This window comes from Lipotes vexillifer, unplaced genomic scaffold (assembly GCF_000442215.2).
Source record: "Lipotes vexillifer unplaced genomic scaffold, Lipotes_vexillifer_v1.1 scaffold1762, whole genome shotgun sequence".
NCBI lineage: Eukaryota > Metazoa > Chordata > Mammalia > Artiodactyla > Lipotidae > Lipotes > Lipotes vexillifer.
The window spans coordinates 392,776-410,355 of NW_006787493.1; the positions used below are offsets into that span (position 1 = coordinate 392,776).

General features: G+C 36.9%; 1 protein-coding gene across 1 annotated transcript in view; it reads left to right on the forward strand.

Annotated features, from left to right (window-relative positions):
• COPB1 (coat protein complex I subunit beta 1) overlaps window positions 1-13,753 on the forward strand; it is a 32,843-nt gene extending 19,090 nt beyond the window's left edge. The window contains exons 14-22 of the mRNA XM_007460216.1: window positions 214-334; window positions 4,134-4,361; window positions 4,523-4,702; window positions 6,865-7,009; window positions 8,034-8,153; window positions 10,933-11,078; window positions 11,699-11,788; window positions 12,733-12,888; window positions 13,362-13,753. Coding sequence (XP_007460278.1) covers window positions 214-334; window positions 4,134-4,361; window positions 4,523-4,702; window positions 6,865-7,009; window positions 8,034-8,153; window positions 10,933-11,078; window positions 11,699-11,788; window positions 12,733-12,888; window positions 13,362-13,421 — 1,246 coding nt within the window. The 3' untranslated portion in view covers window positions 13,422-13,753. The remainder of the gene's footprint in view (window positions 1-213; window positions 335-4,133; window positions 4,362-4,522; window positions 4,703-6,864; window positions 7,010-8,033; window positions 8,154-10,932; window positions 11,079-11,698; window positions 11,789-12,732; window positions 12,889-13,361) is intronic.
• The last annotated feature ends 3,827 nt before the right edge of the window (window positions 13,754-17,580 follow it).

Consider the following 17,580-nt stretch of genomic DNA (forward strand, 5'->3'; position numbering starts at 1 on the left):
CTTTCCCTATTCATTTAGCTCTTTTATCATTTGAAGATAAGTGTTAAAGCCATGTGATTTTTTCTTTTTCCTTTTTTATTCTGAGAGCTAAAGAGGGAACCATAATTGAGATCCCTATCACTGAAGGGTGGCACTGAGAGTATTCAGTAGGCTTCCTTGAGTCGTTGATGGCTGAGAAGTTGGTGGCTTTCACTTTCCCTGATTGCTTTGCAGACCTCCCCTGCGAGGATTCCTTCTGGATGGAGATTTCTTTGTGGCTGCCTCGCTTGCCACAACTCTGACCAAGGTTGCCTTGCGCTATGTAGCTTTGGTTCAGGAGAAGAAAAAGCAAAATGTAAGTTCATTTATCCTACATTTACCCAACAAATGAATCTTGAGAGCTTATGCTCTAGTTGGGGAAATGGACAAAGTGATATAGCATAACATATATACCACCTAATGATTATAAAATTGACAAAGTAATGTAATAACAATAGTGCGTGATTAGTCCAGTGGAAGTGATACAAGGGTTTATGAGGTTATTTCTGCTTGCTGGGATTAGTCAGGGCCCAGTGAAGGAAATGTCTCTCCCTCCAGCATCTTCATCCTGTCAGTTACTGTCTGTTTTATCCTAGAAGTGCCTCTTAAATGTATTCCCGTTTCTACAGTTCATACCTTCATCGTAGCGTCTGACCATTCTGACTGTATGTTAATTTACAATAATGTACTTTCATTCCACCCAACCCCTACTACCATCCTTTGTGTTATTGTCCTATATTTTATTTCTACATGTCATGTTATCCACCCTATGATGTATTGTTGTTATTTTTGCTTTAAATAGTCAGTTGTCTTTTTAGTATATATTCACCATTTCTTTCCCATTTCTTATTTATCTAGTGTCCAGACTCAGGTAGGGAAGGGGGACATACTTAGCAAGTTGTAAGAAGTTGAGAGTTGAGAACAGGACAAAGTTCACATACCTTCCTGGGTGGGTTTTTGTCTTTGTTTTTTCATATTTTTCTTCATGGTAAAATGTACATAACATAAAATTGACCAGTTTAACTATTTTTAAACGTACAGTTCAGTGTCATTAAGTATATTCAAATTGTTGTGCAGCCATTATCACTATCCGTCTCCAGAACTTTTTCATCACCCAGCAAACAGTAACTCCCCATACTCCCTCCCCTAGCCCCTGGCAACCACCATTCTACTCCTCTCCCTCTATAAATTTGCCTATTCTACATACCTAATATAAATGGAATCATACAATATTTGTCCTTCTGTGACAGGCTTATTTCATTTAGCATGTCTTCAAGGTTCATTTGTATTGTCAGAATTTCTTTCCTTTTTAAGGCTATATAATATTCTGCTGTTTCTGTATATCCATTCATGCATTATAAATGGTAAATTTTCTTCCAAGTATTTTTTTTAATGAGAAAAAAGTTATATTTGCCCACATATTTACCACTTATGGTGCTTTTCATTCCTTTGTATAAATGCAGATTTGTATATGATATTTTCTTTCTGCCTAAAGAACTTGATTATTTTTATAATGCAGGTCTGCTGCTGATGAATTCTCTCAGCTTACATTTGCCTGAAAATAATCTTTACTTTGCTTTCATTAAAAAAAAAAATCTCTGTGGTAGAATTGTGAACGTTTTTATTTTATTTTTGTTCATATCTTTTTTCACATTGCTAAAATAATGAGTGATGTAATAAAAACTAATGAGAAAAAAATCACTCATGGTTAAAGCACTGAAGTACAAATCTTGTTAATATTGTGCTGGAGATAGATAGAAACATCAAAAGACGGAATTACATTACCAGATATAGTAACAAAAATCTTTCCTTCCTCAGAAAGAGTTTATTATGGCTTTTAATAATGATCACTTTTTCCCCTAGTAGTGATCATTTTGTGTTTTACAATCCTGCAGTGTCACTTAACTTTATAACATTTCCCATGTTATTTTAAACCCTTCCTAATCATAATAATATTTAATAGCTGCATAATAGTAGTCCATTAGATTCTTTCATTTACTCAAACCCCCATATAATTAGATATTTTCTTTTTAGATTAGGGACTTTCAAAGGATTTTTTTTTTAATTTCCATCATACAGATTTCCTTATAAATCCATAAATGAGGTTTAGAGGGCCGGGTAAAATTACAAGATGTATTATCTCTTTTTTATTGACTAATTTTATTTATGGGCAGTAATTTACTTTGTAACTTTCTGTGGGCCATTATTTATTTATTCAGGTCTTGTCTGTTCTTTAAATTATGCTTTTTAAAAATCTCCAGCATTTTATGTCTCAGTTCTGCAAGTTGGGAGACCATTTCCTGACACCTGCTTAAGAGAACTGGGTTTCTGGTAACATACCTGGTTCAGCAAGTTTGTGACCTTTGGTACGAGGCAGAAGGAAGTTTGGTTTTTTATCACCATACTGGCTCTCCTTCATTTATGCCTTTTCCGACACTCTTCATTTTTTCATGTAGATCTGGCTTTCTCTCTGGTATCATATACCTTTTGCCTAAAGAATTTGCTTTAACTTTTCTTGTAGTGCAGGTCTGTTGGCAGTTAATTCTTTTGGTTTTTGTTTGTATGAAAAAGTCCTTCTCCTTCATTTTTGAAAGATATCTTTGCAGATATAGCATTCTAGGTTGACAGTTTTTTTCTTTTAGTACTGTAAAGATGTTGCTTCATTATCTTCTGGCTTTCGGTACTATCAAGATGTAACTCCTGTGTCTCTGCGTGGAATGTGTCCCGTTTTCTTCTGGCTTGTTTTGGATTTTCTCCTTATCACTATAATTTCAGGTTTCAGTAATTTGATTAGGATATGCTTTGGTGTAGTTTTCTTGTTTGCTTTTGGTTCATTGAGCTTCTTGGATATGTGGTTTTGTAGTTTTCATCAAATTCAGGAATTTTTTGGCCGTTATTTCTTTAGCTACTTTTTTCTGTCCCCCTCCTCTTTCCCCTCCTTCTGGAGACAATATCTAGGCTCAAAGGATTATCACACTTACTCTTCTGAGGTTCTTTCCCAGGCTTCTGGTAGTTTTTCCACGTATGTATGCTGATCAATACTTAGCCAAAGACATTTTGACAAAGATATAACGCATGTGTCAGGATAATGCTACATGAGACTAAAAAAGTAAGTCGAATTTACTGGTGGAAGACCTTGAATAGCAGGCTGAGTGATACGGACTTCAACATGAAGGCTGTAGGAAATCATTGAAGGTATTTGCATGTGGAGTGAAATGATTGGTGCCCAATAAAGATTAAGATAGTAGGTAATCACACTTAGCATCACCAGTAACAGGACAACCTGACATTATGTGCCTCCTAATGCAATACAATAAGATATGCAAAACATCACCTATCTTGTACTCTAACTAAAAGTGGAGAACATTCTAGCCCAGGCTAGAACAGCTAGCCTGGGCTCTTTAAAAGAAATCATTGTGATGGAAAACAACACAGAAAACCAGGGGACTGGTCTAGGTTAAAAGGGGCTAAGGAGAATAATAGTCAAATAAAATGCATGCAACTGGTCCTGGGTTAAAAAAAAAAAACATTTTGTGACAATTAGGAAGATTTAGTTCAATTTGGAGTGTAGTAGATATATTTTGGAACTGTTACATTTCTTAAGTGAGATGATGATATTGTGATTATAAAGGAAACTGTCCTGATTCTTAAGAGATGTATGCTAAACATTTATGAAGTAAAGATTCTTATTTTCATATGTTAAGCCAAAAAAATAAGTGTACCTATATAGGTAGAGTAAGAAAGCAATTATAGCAGAATATTAACAATCCGTGAAGTGTATCATTCTTTTAACTTTCCGTAGTTGGAAAGATAAAAGATAGCATTGGCCTGTGAGGGGTTAGAATAAGAGAAAATAGTTTAAAAACCACTTCTGTCTATCAGTTAAGGGTTAATGAAGATTTTAGAGGGTGGCAGTTAGAATAGAGGGTGGCAGTTAGAATAGAAAGGAGGGAAAAGGGTGCAAAAAAACAGGGAGATAAAATCTAAAATATTTGAAATCTTATTCAGGTGAAGTGAAAATTAGGTTTATTTCTTGGATTGTGAGTTATAATAAAGTGACATTATTGCATTTGAAGAAGCCTGACAATAAATAAGCCATTTCTTTCCTTATCTAGTCTTTTGTTGCTGAGGCAATGTTGCTTATGGCCACTATCCTGCATTTGGGAAAATCCTCTCTGCCTAAGAAGCCAATTACAGATGATGATGTAGATCGAATTTCCCTGTGCCTCAAGGTCTTATCTGAATGTTCACCTTTAATGAATGACATTTTCAATAAGGAATGCAGACAGTCCCTTTCTCACATGTTATCTGCTAAACTTGAAGAAGAGAAATTATCCCAAAAGGTAAGGTATATATGATGAAGCCATAATAGTGCTTTCTGGTTTTATTGTTGTTGCTGTTGGTTTTTCAGTCCTCATGTGTGAGGGCTTGTCCCCGTTGAAGGCCTACAAAAAGCTATCTTTTTTTCCATATTAAAGAGAGATGGTATTGTTTTTCAACACAGAAAGAATCTGAAAAGAGGAATGTGACAGTACAGCCTGATGACCCCATTTCCTTCATGCAACTAACTGCTAAGAATGAAATGAATTGCAAGGAAGATCAGTTTCAGCTGAGTTTGCTGGCAGCAATGGGTAACACACAGAGGAAAGAGGCAGCAGATCCCCTAGCATCTAAACTTAACAAGGTAACAAAATGTCAAATACACTGGCGAGTTATTTAAATTGGCTGCTTAAGAAAGTAGTAATCAGGAAGTTGTTGGTCTTGCTGTTTTTTAAAGGAAAAATAACTAGTACAGCATCAGTTTTTGTCGTTACTCTGATTGATAGGTTCATTAAACATGAATTGAAACTCGGTGGAGCCTGATACTTCACTATATGATGGCACTGTAAGTCCCAGAGATGAGTTTTAACTTGTTCCAGTTGTGTGTCAAATTACCACAAAGTGAAACATAGCGCTGAGGGATCCTTAGTGGTTGACTAAAACTTTTAAAAGGTAGGGCACTAGCCTCTTCCCCAACACCCTGCCCTCAAGTTTCTCCTGTCCCCTGCTACTTTAAACAGGACAATTACACTTTTATAGTCTTAATATATTGAGTTCCGAATAGGATTTCATTAGGAAAATTATTCTAATCTCTCTCTACTCAGATATTAAATTTACAAATCTGGTTTAATCCTTCCTCCATTAGATGAGTAACAGTCTCAAATTGGTTTTGTTGACCAAGATAAGATCAGTGGCAGAATAGGAACTACTGAAACACTTTTCTCCCTTAGAATTGGGAATTGATATTGACAATATTACAGTTATAAAATTTTTCAATTTATTTTTAAAAATTGTGGTAAAGTTTACATATCAAATTTACCCTCTTACCTATATTTAAGTGTACAGTTCAGTGGCATTAAGTATATTCACATTATTGTGCAACCATCACCACCGTCTGTATCCCCTGAACTTTTTTCATCTTACAAAGCTGAAACTCCATACCCATTAAACAATAATTCCCCATTCCCTTCTTCCCTCAGCCCTTGGCAACCACATTCTACTTTTTATCCCAATGAATTTGACTATTCTAGGTACCTTATGTGGAATCATACAGTATTATCCTTTTGTGATTGGTTTAGTTCACTTAGCCTAATGTCTTCAAGGTTCATCCATTTTGTAGCATGTGTCAGAATTTCTTTCCCCTTTAAGGCTGGGTATACTTCACTGTGAATATATACCACGTTTTGTTTATCCATTCATCTGTTGATGGACACTTCGGTTGCTTCCACCTTTGGCCATTGTGAATAATTCTGCCATGAATGTGGACGTTCAGATATCTCTTCGAGGTTCTGCTTTCATTTCTTTTGGGTTAAACCCAGAAGTGGAATTGGTGGATCATAGTGATTCTGCTTTAATTTTTTGAGGACCACTATACTGTTTTACATAGCAGCTGCACTGTTTTACATTCCAACCTTCAATGCAGAAGGATTCTGATTTCTCCATATCCTTGCCAACACTTCCTTTTTATTTCTTTTGTAGTAACCATCCTAGTGGGTGTGAAGTGATATCTTGTGGTTTTGATTTGCATTTCCCTAATGATTAGTGATGTTGGGCATCTTTTTGTGTGCTTATTGGTCATTTATATTTCTTCTTTGGAGAAATGTCTATTCAAGTCCTTTGCATATTTTTTAATCTGGCTGATTGTTTTGTGTTGAGTTGTAAGATTTCTTATATATTCTGGATACAAGTCCCTTATCAGATGTATGATTTGCAGATATTTTCTCCCATTCTGTGGGTTGTCTTTTCACTCTGCTGATAGTGTCCTTTGATGTACAAAAGTTTGTAATTTTGATGTAGTCCAATTTACCCATTTTTTTCTTTTGTTGCTTATGTCTTTGGTGACAATATTACATTTTTAAAGCGTTATATATACTCTGGATGTTTTTTAAAAAAATTTTGTTTGGTGGGGGAACATCTAAAAATTTATCTTTGTGGAATTACAAGTGTTTCTTGCTTGTAATTATTTTTCCTGAGTTTGGGTAACAGCTAGTGAGTTTAGGTGCCTAGGGATTTAACTGAAAATGTATGCAAATCTATTCAGTTCCTAAGTTAGGATAATGTTTAATGCATTTGCTGAACATATTTAACATCTTTCTACTACTGAGCTGTAAAGTGTAGGACCTGTTATTTTTAATGTCTAAGTTTCAGTTACCATGTCTACATTACAAAACAATTTTATTATACATTTCAAATGACTGGTCTAATCTAAGCACATCTGTTAATTACCTAACAGGCTTAGTCATTTGGCTAGGATATGTTTGGTTAAATTGTCTCAGTCATTTGATTATCTTTATTTTTGTTTGACAGGTCACCCAATTGACAGGTTTCTCAGACCCTGTATATGCAGAAGCTTATGTTCATGTCAACCAGTATGATATTGTCCTGGACGTACTTGTTGTGAACCAAACCAGTGATACCTTGCAGAACTGCACGTTAGAGTTAGCTACTCTGGGTGAGGAAATTTACCATAACAGAAAGATATCTTACATAGTAAATCTTTATGACAGATTGTTAAGAGAAGTGCACAAGTCTTAGTATAAGAATTCTCTTGAGCCCTTTGCGACATTTTGAATCAAGTCTTAGTTTTACATTTTATATTTAGTCTCCTTCTACTCCAATTTTCTGAACCTCTGTGATACTGACTTTCTTATGCTTATGTTCTTGGTGTTCAGTGAGCTTGATCTACCATATGTCAGTTTTTCTAGATTAAATAAGAGCTGTTTAAGTTACAGATTTACCAAGTAGTTTTAAGTTTTAATTGCCTTAGTACAGAACTAGGTATTTTCTGAGCCCATTACTAATACATACCATGTGTGGCCAAAGTAATACATCATTATCACATTTAACAATGTAAGATTTTTTTTTTCTTCTTCTTTATATAGACACATGAATTAGACTTTCTCTGGTCATTTATACATATGGCTTTGAGGTTGGAAAATATAAATTGTATATAGGAACAGTGCACTGCCCCTAGGAAATTCCATATGGCTTAAACAAGAGTTAAGGGAATTTAAGAAATCAAGGGAGAACAGTTCTGCCCTGTCTTCCTCAGCATAGCTTGAGGCCTATATAAAGAACTGTGTTTGTAAGAATTTGCAGTCCTTTCTTCAGATTGTTTTATCTTTGTAATGGAGTGTATAGTTTAAGACTTAAGCTTTTGAGACGTCTGTATCCATTCACTGAAATAAAGCAGTATGCCCAGAGTACCCCCCCCGCTGCCCCCCCACACACACATGAACACACATGAATTAAATACAGAATTATTCTGAGAAGCTATTACCTTTTAAAAGAAAATGTGCATTTTGATGTGAATAATAGTGTTAAATGATTTCTTTATTTTGTCCTTATATTTGAATCATAGCCCTTCTCTTGTTCCTTGTTTTGCTAGAAACTATTGAGCTATATACATTTTAAGGATTTATGATTGGAGAGGTTAATATTTATGTCCTTTTAGCCATGTCTAAATTTTTTTTCAGGGGACCTGAAACTTGTGGAAAAGCCGTCTCCTTTGACTCTTGCTCCACATGACTTTGCAAATATTAAAGCTAATGTCAAAGTAGCATCAACAGAAAATGGAATAATTTTTGGCAATATAGGTAAGGAATTGTTTTATAGCATGTGATGTTTGGATATTTTATTAAAGAATTTCTGTAATGAGTAGCTGTTTGACATTTCTTGAGGACAGGACTTGAATCCATTCATGCATTCATTCATTTATGGGGCATCTGCTATGCTATTCAGTGTTGTACTGTGTTCTGGATATACAGAAGTGAACCAGATAGAGTCACTGTCCTCAAACTGTCAAGCAAGAGGAGGAGATAGATGAATAATAGATTAGAATACAATGTGATAACGGCTAGTTTATATACTATGTGCTTTGGGATCATAGAGGGAAAATGCTAACAGTATAGAAGGCTTTATAAAGGAGGAAGGTATGTTATCAAAGGATAACATTTGAACTGAGTCTCAAACTGTGTATAGGCATTTGTTGCCGGGCCACCTAGGGATTAGCTTGTACAGAGGTATTCAGTCAATAAGCTTTCTTTTTTAAGAAAGCAATTTCTGGGGCTTCCCTGGTGGCGCAGTGGTTGAGAGTCCGCCTGCTGATGCAGGGGACATGGGTTCATGCCCCAGTCCGGGAAGATCCCACATGCCGCGGAGCGGCTGGGCCCGTGAGCCATGGCCGCTGAGCCTGCACGTCCGGAGCCTGTGCTCCGCAACAGGAGAGGCCACAGCAGTGAGAGGCCCGCGTACCAAAAGAAAAGAAAAAAAAAAGCAATTTCTGTGGTAGGAACAAAAAATTCTCTGTCCTCAGATAGCTTCTAGTTGAGTAAGGGAAAACAGATGTGTGAAGTAGATATGTGTAGTACATAACGCAAAGTGCTGTGAAAGAAGGCTGTGCTGGGTGAAGTGGAAGTCTATGAAGAGATTGGGTCAGTTCTCTCAGAGTGGTGGGGGGTTGGGAGGAAAGGTAAAGGAAAGGCTTTGTGGAGGAGCTGAAGCTCAAGTGGGGTTTTAAAAGATCAGTAAATGGTCTACAGATAGAGATTCAGTTAGAACAAATGCAAGTAGTTTGCTATACCTGGAGTTTAGAGTGCGCTAGAGGGTGGTGGTAGAAGAGAAGGAGGTTGGGAAGGTTAGTGGCAGCTATATTATACTTGTCATGCTAAGAATTTCGGACTTTATCCTGGATATAGAGGGGAGCCATTGAGGAATTATTAGTGAGTGAGTTACATGATTAAATATTTCTGTGGCAGCACTAAAGAAGACTGATTGGAAAAGGCAGGATTAACTAGTAGACTTGCAGTAGCACAGGTGAGAGATGATGGAGAGTTTGAACCAACACAGTAGTGGCTGGGATGGAGAGAAGGGCTGAATATAATAGATATTAAGGAGATAGAATGTCCAGGACATGGTTACTGATTGAAGAGAAAGTGGCTAGAGCAACACTCAGATTTCCTGCTTGGGTATGTTGGGTTGGTGTTTATGTTAATCACCAAAATGGAACACAGGAGAGAAGGACAGATTTGAGAGAGATGATAAGTTAAACTTGAGGTTAAGTAATGAAGTGTCTTAAGTTATTGAAGGGCAGTTTGAGATGAGTCTGGAACTTGAACGAGAGGTCTAACGTAGAGATGAATATTTGTTTTAAAACCATAGAAATGGAAGAAATCACCCAAAGAGGGCATAAAGAGTGAGAAGAGGGGAGGTTTGAAAACCGAATCCGAGAGAACAGCAATACTAAGAGCTGTTTGGAGTTTTTATTCAGGGTAGTATTAAAGCTGGTCAGAGAAGGAGAAGCCTGCAAAGGAAGTGCGGTTAGAGCAGCAAGGAAAAATTCTGAAGGAGTATCGGCAGCTGCAGAAGATCCCTAAGAGAAGGGCCCTTTGGATCTGACAATCAGTGATAATAAAACGTTTCTTATGACCTGTCTTGGGCAGTGGTGGTGGGTTGAAGACTGCATAGGACGTGGAGAAATAAACATAGTGAGTGTAGGCCACTCTGAGTGTACGACCTTGGTTTTGATAAGAATGAGAGAGGGCAGTAGCCAGAAGAGAAAGGAAGGATGAGGGAAGATTTTTTTTTTGACGATGAGAGGACCTTGACTATGTTTATAAGGGAAGAAAGTCAGTAAAGAATATGAAGGTAAAGACGAAAGAGGTAATGATTGATGGAGTGAGGTCCTGAACCAAAGCAGGCATCACAGATGGCAGCAAGTATGAACCTTGAAGAGCAGAGGCGGTAATTGTCTGATAGGAAAGGTAAGTAGGTGAAAGTTGATTCAGAGAAAGATACATTTATTTTTAGAGGTGGGGTTGAAAATTAAAGGAACTTATTCTTGGTAACCTTAGTTTTCTCCAAAAGTAGGGTGGGGGAATGTCAAGAAAACAGGCTAAAAAAAGGTAGGCTCCAGTCAGATTATGACTTTCTACCATGGAAGAAACAGTTACAGAAGAAAAGGTCTTGTATCATTATGTACTATGACTCAGCAATATTCATCCAGAAATATTAGTTAAGCATGTGCATGAGAACACTACTACCTGTGTATCCTTCTACAGTGTCTAACACTGCAACTGCTATGTAAGCACTCACTGAGTTTGAATCCTGGCCTCCACCACTTAACCAGTTCTGTGACCTTGAGCCACTTAATTAAGTTCTCTTTGTTTTTACTTCTCTATAAGATGGGCAATAATAATACTATAACATAGGATTGATGGTCATATTAAATAGGTAATAATTTATAAAACATAGGGCCTACTATATAATAAGCAAAACTATTTGCTAATGTCATAGTTGTTATTTGGAAATATTAAAAATTTTTAATTGAAATTTGCCTTTGGTGATTGGGGATCTTTTTATATGTGTATATTGCAGTTTATGATGTCTCTGGAGCAGCAAGTGACAGAAATTGTGTGGTCCTGAGTGATATTCACATTGACATCATGGACTATATCCAACCTGCAACTTGCACTGATGCTGAATTCCGTCAGATGTGGGCCGAATTTGAATGGGAGAACAAAGTTAGTCCTTGGGAGATTTCCTTGAACTCCTTATATTTCTTTTTGGCTAGTGTTGAGGGATTCTCTGATAGAATTAATCCCTCTAATAAGTATCAGATGTGAAAAACAAAGTCTTTCAATATCTGTGCTTACAAATTAGCTTTAACTGGAAAGCATGCAAGTGGTTTGGTTAAGTTACAGTTTTAAATTGGTGAGAGTAACAGTTCTATAATTAATCTGATTGTTCAAGACATTATAAACAATGTTCCATCCCTTGTATGTATGAAGAGTAACTTGCCATTGAATCCAGTGTCCAGTAGAAGCTTTGCAAAGTCAGTGCCTGCTAGGGAACTTTGTTCCTGTAAGCCTTGATTTTTATTAGAAGTATTTTATATACAGCATGTTGATTGTCTGTGAAGTTATCTGTTATCTGTATCTGAAAGTTCTGATAACCAACCTACAGTTTGTTGGATTTTGTAGATGTCATTTACTTTTTGTTGCCCACCCTTTCCACCTAAATACTTGGAAGGAGATTCTAATATGACATATGAATGATTGTCTTTTCAACCCCAAGATAAGAAATTCACAACTTTCTTAAAGTAAGAGCTATAATCTCGACTTTTTTCTCTCCCTCTGTACAGGTGACAGTTAACACAAATATAGTTGATTTAAATGACTATTTACAGCACATATTAAAGTCAACCAACATGAAATGCCTCACTCCAGAGAAGGTAAAATTTGCCTGTGTACTTAAATCTGATAGAGAGTAAGATGGTAGATTCTTGGCTTTCTTGTATTCCCTCTAGTGTATTTTGGTATTATTTAGCCTGAGAAAAGCAGTGTCATTCTGGACTAGCTAAAAGAAGTTATCCCATAGAATGTATGAATCTGCTTACTGCTTTCTACTGGAATAGGAACAATATTTGCTTGTTCCTAGTGCAGTGACCCAACTGAATAGTCACATTGGTTTTTCTTTTCAGTCTTCTCCCTTTTGGCTAAAGGCTTATTCCACAATAGTTCACGATACTGGATTAGAAAATGTCCATGATCTCTTCTGTTGGCTCTGATTGTGGGTCATAATATATCTGCTCAAGTATGGAATTGTTAATGTACTTTGATTTTCTGCTATGTTCGTGTATGTATGAAAAAAGACTAGAAAGAAAGACCGAAAAGTGAAGACTGCCAGGAATTTGTTTTTCTTTATACAATTTCTGCTAACTTTGTCATACTGATTTAATCATAAAAGAATGCTGCCATACAAGTAGATTTTAATTCATATATTAGTCTATTGAACAAATACTCCGACAAACATATGCCTAATACTCTGCGAGCTGCTGGATGTACAATAAAGAACAAAATAAAAACAGTCTCTTCCTTCATGGAGCTCAGGGCCTGGTATGGGAGGCAGGCAGACAGCTCTAAACAAAGAACATGTAAATACAAATGAGGATAGGTGCTACTTCTTTAAAATCAGTTTTTTTCAGGTATAATATAGACGCAGTAAAGCTCACACTCTTTACATTTATAGTTCTATGAGTGTCAACAAATTCACACAGTCATGTAAGTACTACCACATGATAAGTCCTGTTTTAAGTGGTAATTTTTCTATGCTATTTGGTCTTGCTTATGTGTAGTTCTCTAGTAGAGTATTGAATTCATCACAAATTTCTTTCAGGCACTTTCTGGTTACTGTGGCTTTATGGCAGCCAACCTCTATGCTCGTTCCATATTTGGAGAAGATGCACTTGCAAATGTCAGCATTGAGAAGCCGATTCAACAGGGACCAGAGGCCCCTGTTACTGGCCACATAAGAATTCGTGCAAAGAGTCAGGTAACAGTTGGTTTTTTTTGAGATGGTCTCTGAACTAAATAAAAAGAGAAATAATTTATGTCTCTTTATTTCTATATGTAGCATCCTCTGTCGTACCAGTGTTTCATGCATTAGATGCATGTATATTCATAATAGTAGTATCCTTGAATAGAAATATGACTTTACTTCATTAAAATAGCCCACCTTTTGGGCCACTCATTCTGTTTGTTTGCTTAAAATCAGATTAATTCCCATGGGGTGTTTGTGAAATGGGTTCTTCAGAGGTTTTTGAAATCCAAGCTACAAATCTGGTGACTATTTGTAAATCTAGCACTAAAAGTACTTAACCAAGTAAAGTTTTGGTGAGTCTCTTGTACATCCTTGGTTTCATTGTTGATGTGGTATCATTTTGCATGGAGGCTTGGTTAAGATAGAATAACCTACTGATTGTACATAGTTTCAATAATTATAAACATCTTCATTCTTTCTTATAGGGAATGGCCTTAAGTCTTGGAGATAAAATCAACTTGTCTCAGAAGAAAACTAGTATATAAGAATAAACAAAAAAGTCCTTGCAGCTTTTCAGTTAAAATTTAGGTATGGGCTTACTGGACTCCAACATATTTTGTACTCTTTTGTGCTTTATGTTATATAGAATCTGAGTTCATGCTGAATGCATTCCAGCCAATAATTTATAGCCTTTCCCTTAAATCAAGATTGATTTTAAAATTATAGTTTGTCTTTTGTCTTAACAGTTCTGAATGTTGTCCTCAAAGTATATAATGTTTCTCACATGTATCAAGACAATTTTCACAGTACAATAAACAGATCTATTCCTAAATCTTTTGTTTTATAAATAAATGTGTTATTACATAGTTTTAGTTATGAGAAATGGATTTCTTTTAGTTGGGTTATAGATTTCTATTATAAATTTAAGTTGCTGTTTGAGTCATGAATATATGAACTTTATTAAGAGAATTTACAAATGCGGTGATATGAAATGAGATAGGCCTTGATTTACCTGACTGATTTTTACTAATTTAATATTCTAACATCAGCATCTGTAAGAATGCCTTATCATGTTCTAAAAGGCTTTTCTCTGAAATTTAGGTCCTGGAAGATGGTATCAAATACCTTGGGAAAACAGGTCCATCTTCATTTTAAAAGAGTACTATGAACTCTGACTAAAATAAACACACTATTAATTATCCTGAATCATAATGAAAAGTAGATAATCCAAAATAGATTTTTTAATCATTCACCTTTAGCTTTGGGTATTCTTTTATGTTTGTTAGGAATTAAATTGATTCCAACCAGTTACTTGAGCTGCACTGGGAGGATTCAAAAAGCTGTCCTGGGGCTTCCCTGGTGGCGCAGTGCTTGAGAGTCCGCCTGCCGATGCAGGAGGCGCGGGTTCGTGCCCCGTTTCGGGAGGATCCCACGTGCCGCGGAGCGGCTGGGCCCGTGAGCCATGGCCGCTGGGCCTGCGCGTCCGGAGCCTGTGCTCCACAAATGGGAGAGGCCACAACAGTGAGAGGCCCGCATAACGCAAGAAAAATAAATAAATAAATAAAAAGCTGTCCTGTTTCCATGTTGCCTCTGTGCCTCACTCCCTCCTCCCCTTTTCCTCACTTTACACTAGGGCTGGGCACCATCCCAATATGATTCCAAATGCCTTTCTGAGCTGAGTTCCCTAGGGTCAGATTGTGCTGTTCTTTTGGCCCTTGCTTTCCTTGGGGATGATTGAGGTAGTCTGCTCTTTTAGCTAAGTCTGAACACTAAACTATTATACTTTGTCTTCCAGCTAGGATTCAGGCTGCATTCAGGATGAGTCCATAGATAAGATCTGTGAAGCAGTGAAAGCAGCATCTCCTATTTCAGCACTTAAGTGAGAATGGAATGATTTGTTTGGCGTGTGAAGGAGATTGATACCTTGTATGATGTCAGAAACTTTGAAGCCACTTGCTTTTTTAATCAGAGAGAACCAGAGGACTGTAGGGCATTTGAGATTCCAGAGCACTGAGATCTGAAAGGAAAGTCAGTGGCTACCAAATGGGAAAGATACTAGGAATGCTAGAAGGGGATCCGTTTGATGCAAAGTCAAGGGTTGGAGATTTGTGATGAGAGCAGAGGAACTGATGCAACTTTGGATTAGATAATTTCCCAAGTTCTTTTCCACTGAGCATAGCTTCCTTGATGTCATTAGATATTATGAGAGAAAAGGGATTCCATAGTTAAGTAAGTGTGGGGAAAGCTTTATACTGTCCTGTACTGGAGATTCACCAGGCACATTAGCATACTAAAAATTTTGAGAGGCACTTCAGTAAAGAGAGCAGATTAGTTTGGTTGAACCCAGCATATCTTAATCTTACATAACCGGGGAATCCTTTTTCCATAGAACACCTGTTGACAATACGTAAGGCAGGAAAAGCAGCTTAGCACATTAAACATTTTGGTTTTGTATTCACAATCAACCATTACTGCATTTTAAATCTCAAGGATGTATGCCTCTGTATGTCCTAGAATATATCTCTGTTTATACTCTCTGAAAATTCCCTGCTTAACATTCTGGCCATTTTTGTTAGGATCAGATTGGCTCACATTGCCATTTTCTTAAATTCTTAAATAAGGAGAACAAAGAGAAAAAAGTTAAAACCGTTGTTTCATTAGCATTTTATTAGCTTTGTACACTTGCTAAATGTAAACTGAGTGAGATAGCAGCACTGTTTAGCAAAGCTGTTTACACTGCTCCTTTAATAGGGATCTAAAATACATTTTATATGCTCACATTACAAAATATCATATAATTAGGACCATGATGTCTAGTAAGAGAATAAACACAGTATCTGGCACCAAGTAAGGGCTAAATATGTAAAGGTATTGAATGAAAAACTGTAAATCTTACAAGAAAATTAAATGGCCCTTATATTTTGCTGTCTTGACACTAGAGGGAGCCGTATGCAGTTACTTTCATTTTGGGATTAGAAGTGATTGGAGTTTATAGAGGTATTTTTATAAGGAGAAAAAACAATATAATTTTTTATTAGCAAGAAGACTGGTATTAGTGATATTTTGCTAGCTGTGAGAAACTTTTCCACATGATTTATAAATAATACAGGAGACAGAGGAATTCACTTCAGGATATCTAAAAAGACAAGAAAACCAAAATATTTTTTAAAATTCAAATATTACCAAGTGTGAAATATCTGTGCTATGTATTGGATAAAGTAAGTGGTTCTACTGGTGACCTTTTCTTTCCACACTGGTAAATGTCCTTAGTCAGCTAATTATTTATAGCCTTTCCCTTAAACCAAGATTGGGTTTAAAATTATAGTTTGTTCTTTTGCCCTAACAGTTCTGAGTGCTGTCCTCAAAGTAGGGTCAGGCATATCAGCTCCCTGCCTTACTGCCCTCTCAGTGTTATTTGTTCCCACCCTCTGCCTCGAACTCTACTCTTCACCCCCAGGAATCTCAGGAGCCTGAAGAGGTAGCCGGGTATAGTGCAGAAGTTCAGTTTAGAATCAGAAAAATGTACGGTCCTGTCTGAGCTTACTTGCTGTGTGGTCTAAGACAATGGTAAGTATTGAGTGCTTACGTGTGCCAGGCATAACACTGAGTGCTTTTTCCATGGCATATATAATGCTCCCAATGACTCTTACCAGGCAAATACTATTAATATCATCATTTACAGATGATGACTACAGTCATAAGAGAGGGTGTTACTTCTTATCAATTAAGGCTCAATATTAAGAGTTGAACTCCGATATAAAGCCAGGGTTTTATATCCGACATGAAAGCCTTGCAATTAGTAATTCATTGACACTGCTGCCTCATCTCTTTGTGCCTCAGTGTCTTTGTGCCTCAGTGTCCTCATTTGTGAGGTGCTTATAATGTCTACTTCATAGAATTGATGTGAGGGATGAAATGATATAATGTATTTATGATGAATGTTTGGCACATGGTAGATACTAATCAATAAGTGTTCATTCTATTTCTTTCCCCATTCTCCTTCCTTATACTGCAGAGAAGACGGAAACCTATTCTCCACATGCTCTTCATACCTCCCTCGGAATTTAGGTCCTAATTTTACACTACTTGAATGCTTTGGGGTTTTCCTGTTGTTGTTGTTTTTTGCGGTACGCGGGCCCCTCACTGCTGCGGCCTCTCCTGTTGCGGAGCACGGGCTCCGGACGTGCAGGCTCAGCGGCCATGGCTCACGGGCCCAGCCGCTCCACGGCATGTGGGATCTTCCCGGACCGGGGCAAGAACCCGCGTCCCCCGCATTGGCAGGTGGACTCTCGACCACTGCGCCACCAGGGAAGCCCTGTTTTTGTTTTTAACACCAGAAACTTACTTAAAAGAAGCTTTATTTCTCAAGAATTCTTTATAACAGTATCATGTCAGGTTTTAACTAACTTTAGCACTTTTGCTTATAAACTTGTCACAGCTAAATGTAACTGTCACAAGCCATATACCTCATATCATGGGTGGTCTGTGATGAACATACTGTTTATTTGCTTTCAGGATGACAATCCAATGACTGCTTGTTTAACAACTGAGTATAGAAATATGTGCAGCCAGATTACAGTAACAATGTAATATTTAGAGTTGCTCACTTAGATCAAAAGTCACTTCTAGTAATTGACCACTTTCTCTATATTTTCTCTATCTCTGGCATGGCAGAATCTTTTTGATTAAGAAGTTAGTTAGGGC